General features: G+C 54.1%; 1 protein-coding gene across 3 annotated transcripts; it reads left to right on the forward strand.

The window, feature by feature from the left end:
- The first annotated feature begins 2,752 nt into the window (after positions 1–2,752).
- Positions 2,753–9,023, forward strand: MYORG (myogenesis regulating glycosidase (putative)). 3 transcript variants are annotated; one of them, XM_060101088.1, is made up of 2 exons: positions 2,753–2,859; positions 6,005–9,023. In XM_060101088.1, the coding sequence occupies exon 2, from the start codon at positions 6,072–6,074 to the stop codon at positions 8,217–8,219; it is 2,148 nt and encodes a 715-aa protein (XP_059957071.1). In that variant the 5' UTR covers positions 2,753–2,859; positions 6,005–6,071; the 3' UTR covers positions 8,220–9,023. The 3 variants fall into 3 exon arrangements, with proteins under 3 accessions (XP_059957071.1, XP_059957072.1, XP_059957073.1); XM_060101089.1 differs by having other exon boundaries at positions 6,009–9,023; XM_060101090.1 differs by lacking the exon at positions 2,753–2,859 and adding an exon at positions 5,815–5,846.
- Positions 9,024–10,919: the final 1,896 nt, after the last annotated feature.

Consider the following 10,919-nt stretch of genomic DNA (forward strand, 5'->3'; position numbering starts at 1 on the left):
GGGAGTCAAAAATTTAACAGTAGAACCTGAGGTCAAGAGGTCAGTGTTGGAGCCTAGGGCCATTATTCGGGACAAAATGTTGGGATAAGATTAGCGCTGAGAATTGGAGTCAGACATATGAGGGTCCAAAAGGGCCAACCCATCTCTCCCCACAGATGGGAAACAAGTCACTTCAAGAAGACCGGTGGCCCCCAGAGAAACAACTATGTCTTCCACCCTGAGTTTGTGTCCGAGACCTATCCTGACTACCACTGCCGGTAGAGCCCGGGCTTCCCGGGGCCAAGGGGGCTGAACAATAAATAAATTCTTCATCCTAAAGGCTGCCTCTCGTGTCCTTACCCAGCAGGATCTGGCAATTAGGAGCCAGTCACTCAGGCCTCTGCCAAGCCCCCTCAACTGAGATACAGTTTCTCAAAGTCATCTTGCCCTGAGCCCTCCCCACTCCATCATCTCAGTACTTCCCTTGGGTGGCCCTGAGTGCCCTCCTGACGCATGGCAGTAGCCCTATGAGGGGCATGACCTCCTCCTTTCCATCCCAGAGCCCAAACTAATGGGCCCACCTAGCCACACAGGAGGGCCCATCTACCTCCCATCCTAGGAGGGCCCCACAGCTGCCATTTCCCCAATATCCCACAAACCTAGATGTCCCTTCACCCCCATATCTCAGTGGACCCAGAATCGCCCATCCTGCAGTCAGAGCCATGTCCCTATACTCAAAGCTCTTGATCTCTGTTCCCAGAGTCTCCATCACAGCGACTCCAAAGTCCATGTTCAGATACCCTTGCTGCCCTCCCCCACCCAAGGCCAAGAGGTCCAAAACAATTTTAGAGGGTTTCATGATCAAGAAATTTCAAATTACAAAACAAGCCCTGCATCATCAGAAAATCTACAAACAACAAATACTGGAGAGGGTGTGGAGAAAAGGGAACCCTTTTGCACTGTTGGTGGGAATGTAAATTGATACAGCCACTATGGAGAACAGTATGGAGGTTCCTTTAAAAACAAAAAAATAGAACTACCATATGATCCAGCAATCCCACTACTGGGCATATACCCAGAGAAAACCATAATTCAAAAAGGCACATGCACCCCAATATTCATTGCAGCATTATTTACAACAGCAGGTCATGGAATCAACCTAAATGCCCATCGACAGATGAGTGGATAAAGAAGTTGTGGTACATATATACAATGGAATATTACTCAGCCATAAAAAGGAATGAAATTGAGTCATTTTTTGAGACGTGGATGGATCTAGAGACTGTCATACAACAGAGTGAAGTAAGTCAGAAAGAGAAAAACAAATATTGTATATTAACGCATGTATGTGGAACCTAGAAAAATGGTACAGATGAACCGGTTTGCAGGGCAGAAGTTGAGACACAGATGTAGAGAACAAACGTATGGACACCAAGGGGGGAAAGCCGTGGGGGGGGTAGGTGGGGATGGTGGTGTGATGAATTGGGCAATTGGGATTGACATGTATACACTGATGTGTATAAAATTGATGACTAATAAGAACCTGCTGTATTAAAAAATAAAATTAAATTAAAAAACAAACAAACAAAATAAAGCAAAGCCCTGGGGGACTTCCCTGGTGGCGCAGTGGTTAAGAATCCGCCTGCCAATGCAGGGGACCATGAGTTCAATCTCTGGTCCAGGAAGATCCCACATGCCACAGAGCAACTAAGCCCGTGAGCCACAACTACTGAAGCCCACGTGCCTAGAGCCTGTGCTCCGCAACAAGAGAAGCCACTGCAATGAGAAGCCCGCACACTGCAACGAAGAGTAGCCCCCACTCGCTGCAACTAGAGAAAGCCCACGTGCTGCAACGAAGACCCAACGCAGAAAGAAAAAAAAAAAAGCCCTGTTTCTCTGTCCCTCAGGGAGCAAGCGGTGGGGTGTTCTGGAGCCTCTAGGATCTTCAGTATTTTTGCACCCCATTCCTCCTGGGTGCAGCTGTATAGCGGGGCACGCCCACCTCCTCGCAGCAGGGGCACTTCTAAGGGCTGCCACGAAGGGGAGTGGGTGGGGGAAGACTGCAAAATACGGAGCAGAATCCGGTCTTCTCAGTCCCTGATCTCAGGCACTGCTGGTCTGGTCCGGTGGGAGCTGACAGCTTGGGCCTCCCGGCTGATGGAACTAGGCTCCACTAGCCTAGGAACTAGGCTGATGGAACTAGGGGTCCTTGATTGGATCCGACCTGCACTGAGCCGCTGAGATCCTCCCAGAATTCCGCTACCCTTTTCCCATATGGAAAAAGAGCTAATGAGAGCGTTATATCGAGACGGCCTCAACCTCCCCAAATCTCGAGGAAAAGGAATCCCAAGGGCCAGCTCTGTCCCTTTACCCTGTGGCTCGCTCCTTCTCATACACATCCCAAATTTAGCCGGCAGGTGCGAGAACCCTAACCTTCGACAGCTGCACCTCCCTCCAGAACTACAGTTCCCAGCAGACCTGGGGCAGAGCCCCGCCCGCGTGCGGGTAAGCGATGGTCCAGAGGGGGCGGGCCTGCAGGCGGGGGGCGGAACCGGGAGGCACCGGGCTGGCGGCGGGCCCGAGCTGCCAGGAGCTGGGCACAGAACAGAAGAGGAAGGTGGGGGCTAAGGGGCGTGAACTCAAGTGCGCGTGACAATGTGGGAGGATGGTCGGGCGCCAGGGGCGGAGCTGAACTCCGAGACTCTAGACGAGACCGAATGACTGGGGCGTGGCCGAGCAGCCAAGGGGCGGGGCTCGAGGACGGCCTCAGCTGTTCCCAGCTAGGCAGCGCCCCGCGCCGCACCGTGGCAGCTCAACTTCTACTAACTTGGAGGGGATCTGCGGGAGCCTCCATTCACCCCCACTTCTGGGGTCACTTCCGTGAGTGCGCCCAGCGGGAAGACCTTGGGGGGTTGCTGAGGGAAAATATTTCCTGAACTTTCTCTCTGACAGATGAATAGGTGGGGCGAGCCTGGACACCTGGGCCCTTTCTTCGGCCGCGGTTCCCAGCGGGCGACCGCCCTCTTGACCTCAGTCTGTCCTTTCGGACATTATAGCTGCAGCGCTGGGAGTGGGTGTAGAGTATTGCAGGCTGTAGGCTCAGTCACTCTATACACCCGGATCCGCTCGCTGGGCAGGACGGGGAGAGGGCCCGGATAGAGTTGCCTTTGGCATTTCCCCCCCCCCAACCCTACCCCTGGGAATTGTGTTGGACAAAGGACCCAACGTGGAATGCCCTCCTTTTAGTTGGGCTAGGCCCGACCCTCCCCCTTAGACATGGCTAAGGGCTGGAAGCCAAGACTGAGGTTGACTGTCAAGTGGGGAGAGGCTTGGCTAGGGCAAACCCTACCTGCCAGCATTAGCCTGTGGCTGGCCAGAGGGCGGAGGCGGCAGATTACAGGGGTCTCTGGCACCACCGTTAACACCAGAATCACAGTTCCTCCCCCACAGCCCCTGTACCAGATGCCATTAAAATCACCACTTCCCATCCCCAAGAAGCCTTCCTGGGGCAAGTAGCAGCACCAGCCCTTGGGAATACAGGTCTCACCATGCCCATAACCTCCTGATGGAAGCCTGTCCCACCCTCTTGGCCACAAAGCTCCTTTTCTCTCCTGCATTCAGATAGCCAGTCAGACCATTAGCTCCCTGTCAGGGTTAAGCTGGGATTTTGGATTCAGGCAACCCTGCTACCTGAGTGACTTCAAACAAGTTCCTTTTTCTGTTTGGGCCACTGTTTCCTCATCTATAAAATGGGCACTGCAGCTGTGCCTCCTATTCAGCATTATTGTTAGGGTTGGATGCCATGGTGGCATTAGGGAGACCAGCAGAGGGCCTCTGGGTTTTTGTCCTCATCAAAGAACCTCAGAACCCTAGAAAGCAAAAATTCTCAAGACCTAAGTGTTTGAAAAGGCTTTTGAGGTCACGTTGGTGGACTGGCCATGCCTCCAGGGGTCATGAGATAGGCTGACTTAATATGAAAGTTTTGAGGATGAGCAGTCTCTGTCCTACTCAGATACGGACCCTTTCTCCCTATTCCCTTAGTGCCCAGAATGGGGCCTTGGTTGTCTCGAATGAATTGAATATAAATGTACAGCTGGTCTGGCCTGGGCCACCTAAGGCCTTTGGGTCCTGCTTAGCTTAAGGGCATCAGCTAAAGGCTATGCCTGCATTTTCCAGGAAGGCTTTTCCAGCCTATACCTACAGGAAGGGAAGTCCATAGTAGGTTGGGGGAATTTTGAAGGCTAAGTTGTATGGGGTGAGAGGAAGGGAATAAGAGACTGTTCTAGACCAGCTGGAACTGACCCGTTTAGGGAGTTGGGGGAGGGAGCTCAGAGAATAAGGCCCTGAGATAGAACCTCACTGGGGTTGGGGGGGGCATTATGAGGAGCTGTATGTTGACATCTGGGATAAAAATTCCAATCTGCACCTGGCACCTGGCATTCTTGATAATCTCTTCATGGGAGAGGTGGGGGAAGTGAGAACGCTGAGCAATTCTGGTGTCTCCTTGGAAATTGCTGAGGACTGGCATCTGGGAGGAGTCTAATTGCTGTTTGCCAATCGCCCTCTCTCCTTCCCTCCAGCTGGAACAGGTGGGCAGCCAGCAGGCTGGCAGTGTATGTCTGTGTATACACGTGGCTGGTGCTATTTCTTTGCTGGACTCTGCCCTGAGGGCTGAGACAGGAAGGGTCAGTAGCCTTGAACAGCAGGTTTGGACACACACCTCCTCCCAAGTCTGTGTTTCTGTGTAGTCATATCTGAATCTTTCGCATGCAGTATATAAGAGTGGATTGTGTAGTAGGGGGTGTCTGATTGCCAGAGAGCTGGTAGGTGGGGGAGAGTAGCTGGCCCAAGATGGGTGGGTGAAATTTCCTAAAGCAGGTGGCCTGAGGATTGAGGTTAGGAAAGAACTGAGCTTGGTAGTCATAGGATAGGCTTGGCTGAAAATGGAATCAGAAGGACAGGTGAGAGCATGTATGCCTTGAACTTCAATTTGCAAAGCTCACACTTCTGAACTTCATCATGGGGGTCATGAGCAGCTCCCAAAACTAGGGAGAGATGTAATCTGGTAAGTGTTTTAGAAAGATCACTATAGCTGCTGTGAGCAGAAGGCATTGGAGGAAAACAAGTTGAAAGCAGGGAGGCCTATCGGGGAAGTGTTGCAACGATACAGGGGAGAAATGACAGTGCTCTAACTAGGGTAGGGGCAAACAGGACAGTGGGTGAGTGCTAGAGACAAAGCCAGAAGGTAGCTGGCCCACAGGTGTGGTGCTGGCAGCAGAGCAGGAAGGTGGGCAGGGAAATGGACTTGGTGATCCTGATGGCTGAGAGCAGAGTGGAGTTTGAGAGCAAAGAGAGGGAGATGGGAGAAGACACCAAGCCCCCATGCTAGGCTCCTGACCCCAGTCCTAAAGTCCAAACCCAACCTCACCCCCCCTCCAAACCAGGCCCTTGGACTGAGTCTGGCTTTGAGTATCTTCTCTAATCTCCAGATTTAATATGGCTTCTGACTCAAGATTAAATTCCATGCCTGAACTGTTCCCCTTCCTCTCTCCTCTCCCGCTCCCCACACAGGGAAGCCAGCCTCCTGCTGTGTCAAAGGTCTTAAGGAGCTGGCTTGCTTATCCCCCCTCTCCCACCATGGCCACATCTCTGGGAAGCCAGACCCTCTCCAGATTCCTCTCCTTCTCTTCAGCCTGAACTGCCCCCATGTGTGATCCAGGGAGGCCTGATTAATTCTGTGATCCTGGACAGCTCCCTGACCCTGTCTGGGTTTGTTCCTCCACCAGGAAAATGGTGATGCATACCATCTGCCCCTCCCCTTCAGAGTCCTGACTAATTTTGACAAGCAGTGGGGCCCATGAGAAAGGGTAGGTAAAATGCAGACAGAACGACCTGGTAAGAGTAAAGCCCTTTCGTCCCAGTATACACTTTCCCAAAATATACACTTCTTTCTTGTGGCAGCAAATGTAAAAACTATGGAAGGAGAAAGCTCAGTTCCACCTCTCTCTTCCCCTTCCTGACTCAGGCAGGCCAAGTTCAGATGGGCTTTGTCGGGTGGCCCCACTGCCTGCTCCTTCCTTAACTGGGGGCTGATGCCCGAGAATCCTCAGGAAAAGAGCCAGGCCTACCCCCGCCGCCGCCGACCTGGGAGCCACACAGGTCGTAAGAGCCCCGAGGCTGTCGCAGCTGCAACCATGTACACCTTCTTGCCTGACAACTTCTCGCCTACCAAGCCCAAGCCGTCCAAAGAGCTGAAGCCGCTGCTGGGCTCCGCAGTGCTGGGGCTGCTGCTGGTGTTGGCCGCGGTGGTGGCCTGGTGCTACTACAGCGCCTCTCTACGCAAGGCGGAACGCCTGCGGGCCGAGCTGCTGGACCTCAACCGCGGTGGCTTCTCCATTCGCAACCAGAAGGGCGAGCAGGTCTTCCGCCTGGCTTTCCGCTCGGGCGCATTGGACCTCGATTCCTGCAGCCGCGACGGCGCCCGGCTTGGCTGCTCTCGCACAGCGGATGGGCGCCCACTGCACTTCTTCATCCAGACTGTGCGGCCGAAGGACACGGTCATGTGCTACCGCGTGCGCTGGGAGGAGGCAGCGCCGGGGCGCGCGGTGGAGCACGCCATGTTCCTGGGCGATGCGGGGGCGCACTGGTACGGCGGCGCGGAGATGAAGACCCAGCACTGGCCCATCCGCCTGGACGGCCAGCAGGAGCCTCAGCCCTTCGTCACCAGCGACGTCTACTCCTCCGACGCCGCATTTGGAGGCATCCTCGAGCGCTACTGGCTGTCGTCGCGCGCAGCTGCCATCAAGGTCAACGACTCGGTGCCCTTCCACCTGGGCTGGAACAGCACGGAACGCTCTCTGCGGCTGCAGGCACGCTACCACGACACGCCCTACAAGCCGCCCGCCGGCCGCGCTGCTGCGCCCGAGCTCAGCTACCGCGTGTGCGTCGGCTCCGATGTCACTTCCATCCACAAGTACATGGTGCGGCGCTATTTCAACAAGCCATCGAGGGTGCCAGCACCTGAGGCCTTCCGGGACCCCATATGGTCCACGTGGGTGCTGTACGGGCGCTCGGTGGACCAGGACAAGGTGCAGCGTTTCGCTCAGCAGATCCGCCAGCACCGCTTCAACAGCAGCCATCTGGAAATCGACGACATGTACACGCCTGCCTATGGCGACTTCGACTTCGATGAGACCAAGTTTCCCAACGCCAGCGACATGTTCCGCCGCCTGCGCGACGCTGGCTTTCGCGTCACGCTCTGGGTGCACCCGTTTGTCAACTACAACTCATCGTGTTTTGGCGAAGGCGTGGAGCGCGAGCTGTTTGTGCGTGAACCCACGGGCCGGCTCCCTGCTCTCGTGCGCTGGTGGAATGGCATCGGCGCCGTGCTCGACTTCACGCGCCCGGAGGCCCGCGACTGGTTTCAGGGGCATCTGCGACGACTGCGTTCGCGCTACGCCGTGGCCTCCTTCAAGTTCGACGCTGGAGAGGTCAGCTATTTGCCACGGGATTTCAGCACCTACAGGCCGCTGTCCGACCCCAACATATGGAGCCGGCGCTACACAGAGATGGCGCTGCCCTTCTTCTCACTGGCTGAGGTCCGTGTGGGCTACCAGTCACAGAACATCTCGTGCTTCTTCCGCCTGGTGGACCGCGACTCGGTGTGGGGCTACGATCTGGGGCTGCGCTCGCTCATCCCCGCCGTGCTCACTGTCAGCATGCTGGGCTACCCGTTCATCCTGCCCGATATGGTGGGTGGCAACGCGGTGTCTGAGCGCACAGTGAGCGGCGGCGATGTGCCCGAGCGTGAGCTCTACGTGCGCTGGCTGGAAGTGGCCGCCTTCATGCCAGCTATGCAGTTCTCCGTTCCACCCTGGCGGTACGACGCCGAAGTGGTGGCCATCGCGCACAAGTTCACTGCACTGAGGGCCTCACTCGTGGCGCCGCTGTTGCTTGAGCTGGCTGGTGAGGTCACTGACACGGGAGACCCCATCGTGCGCCCCCTCTGGTGGATCGCGCCGGGCGACGAGACGGCGCACCGCATCGACTCACAGTTCCTTATCGGAGACACGCTGCTTGTGGCGCCGGTACTGGAGCCAGGCAAGCAGGAGCGGGACGTCTACCTGCCCGCAGGCAAGTGGCGCAGCTATAAGGGTGAGCTTTTCGACAAGACGCCAGTGCTGCTCACGGATTACCCCGTTGACCTGGACGAGGTCGCCTACTTCATCTGGGCATCCTGACCCAGCCCAGGACCCAGAAACCCCACAGCCCTAACCCTAGTCTTCATGTAGGCCTCTAACCCTGCATCACAGCCACACCGGGTATCCCCAGGAAGTCCCCATCTCTGTACCACCCACTAAGTGGGTACTGAAGTAAATGTGCTGGAGCCAACTCCTGTAGGGCCAGGGGAGAAGATGCTAAAGCAACCTCCCACTCCAGTGCACAATCCTAACAGCCCTCTTTCTCTCCATACTCACTCCAGTCTACAGAAACCTCTTCCCTGGGCTGAGGGCAAGAGAGCACAGAGGGAAAAGGTCAGCTCTCTTCCTGTTAAACACGGTTGGGTTTTAAAAGCACAGAGAGAAACCTCACCCTCCATCCTGGCCTGAGTGGCCATCTTTGTCCTTCTGAGGTGGTGACTTGATCCTCTTTAAGGTCCCAAAATAGCCCCCAGCCACACTTAGAAAGGGCACATTTTCAGTGTTGGAAGCCAGGTCCTGAGTCCCCAGCACTGGCCTGACCTGTGGCTGACCTGGTCCCACCCCAGCTGGCGAAAAGAGACAGAGGTACCTGGCCAACTGACAAGGAGGCAGGAGGTCCCCTCCCAAAGGACAGGTGGACTAGGCTCAGCACAGAGCCATCATCATTGTCCCTCATTTGTGAAGAGCTCCTAACACCGCACTTATGCATCTGTGTACACACATGGTTCAGCCCTGGGCCAGGGCCACTGCCTGATGGGCAAAGACTTGCAAAGCCATGCAGGCCAGACTTGATGCCTTAACTCAAGAACGTGTGTGTGTGTGTGTGTGTGTGTGAGAGAGAGAGAGAGAGAGAGAGAGAGAGAGGGAGAGAGAGAGAGAGGGAGAGAGAGAGAGGGAGAGGGAGAGAGAGAGAGAGAGAGAGAGAGAGAGAGAGAGAGAGAGAGAGAGAGAGAGAGAGAGGGAGAGGGAGAGGGAGAGGGAGAGGGAGAGGGAGAGAGAGAGAGAGGCATCATATGTCCCTGGTGCAGTACCTCCGAGGCTGCATAAGCCTGGAGGGAGAGGGCAGGGAGCAAATTTGAGGTTTTGATTGTTGACTTGGTCCCTTCCTAGGTGATGTCTCTGGGACTCTAGTAGGAAATAAACAGTCCTTTCCAGATTCCTCAGCTGCCTCACTCCCTGCACACGTGAGGTGTGGCTTAAAAGGGAGTGATGTTAGGGACTTCCCTGGCAGTCCAGTGGTTAGGACTCTGTGCTTCCATTGCAGGGGGCACAGGTTCGATCCCTGGTCTGGGAAAGCCACAAGTGGGGGGTGCAGCCAGAAATAGAAAAAAAAAGGGGGAGGGAGCGATGTTCTTATTCTGGTAGTGGTGTGCTTTAGCACAAAACCTACCGCACACATCGACTCCTACAAATATACATACAGGGTAAGGTCTTTCATTTTAGCCACTTTCCCTTTCTAAGAAAAGCAACCTCAGCCAGAGTGAGTTTCTCCTGACTTTGCAGCTGAGTCTGGGGAAGGAGTGGCTTGCCAGATTAGGGAGGTGGGAAACAGGGCAGGGCTCAGCTTCCCGTAATGGCTTGGACAGCAGAATCAGTCCCTCACCCCCTAGCGAATGCATCTCTTTGCCCACCCCTCCACCCCCTCTATTTTCTCAGTGTGAAGAATGCTATGCTAATGAAAGTTTAGGAGCACTCACCCATGATTCTACCACTCATCTGCAAGCTGTAAGCTGCTTAACCTCACTGAGCCTCAGTTTCTTCGGATGTAAAATGGTGATAATAACACTACCTCCCAGGTTGTTAAGGGAATTATAAGCACAGATTTATATAAGGTGCCTAGCACAAGTAGGTGCTCAATAAAAGCTAATATAATGGGTTTTTTTTTTCTTGTTTAAAAATAACATGGATTTTCCCAGGCCCCAGCTCCCAGCCCAGCTGGCTTCCTCTGGGCCTGCATGTGACACCCTCTTCCCAAACCTCTGCACATAGCACCCAGTTGAACTCTGAGTTTGTGACCCGAGGGACACTGTGATCCAGGAGAGAGGCAAGGGAAGAGACATCTGAAGTGGAATGTCAGGAGCCAGGAATCGCCAGGAGATGGGGAGTAAATGGAATTAGCTTCCCTCGCCTTTTTGTCAAGAGCATTTACTGATCAGTATTCAGTGATGAGCCTCCCTGGGCTCTGGTGCACAGCCATGGGCTGTGTGTGGAGTGACTGTAGAAGGAGGGCACCCAGGCTGGGTCCTGGAAACTTCCCTAAATGGCTGGAGAGCATGACTCACACTTGAATGGCCCTCCACTTGCTATGCAGGCTGAAGCCAGTTGACCTAACCTCTTGAGGCTTGGTTTCTTCATCTTTAAAATAGAATTTCTAGGACTCACTGAGATGTGTCTGTAAAATACTTATGCAAAAATTGGCAAAGAGTGTTAAATAAATGGTAACTCCCATCAACTCTTAATTCTAAACAAGGAACAAAGGAAAACTCAGCCTAAAACTGATACTGTACCCTATTGGGTAGCCTCTAGCCACATGTCGCTTCCTAAATTTAATTTTTAAATGAATTAAAATTAAACATCATTAAGAATCCAGTTCTTCAGGCACACTAGCCACATTTCAAGTGTTCAAAAGCCACGTGTGACTAGTGGCTCACATGTTGGACAGTGCAGATTATAGAACACTTCCATAGTTGCATAAAGTTCTATACCCCAGGACCAAGTAGTGTGTGCTGTCTGAGATGG

The sequence above is a fragment of the Mesoplodon densirostris genome, chromosome 6, assembly GCF_025265405.1.
Source record: "Mesoplodon densirostris isolate mMesDen1 chromosome 6, mMesDen1 primary haplotype, whole genome shotgun sequence".
Classification (NCBI taxonomy): Eukaryota; Metazoa; Chordata; class Mammalia; order Artiodactyla; family Ziphiidae; genus Mesoplodon; species Mesoplodon densirostris.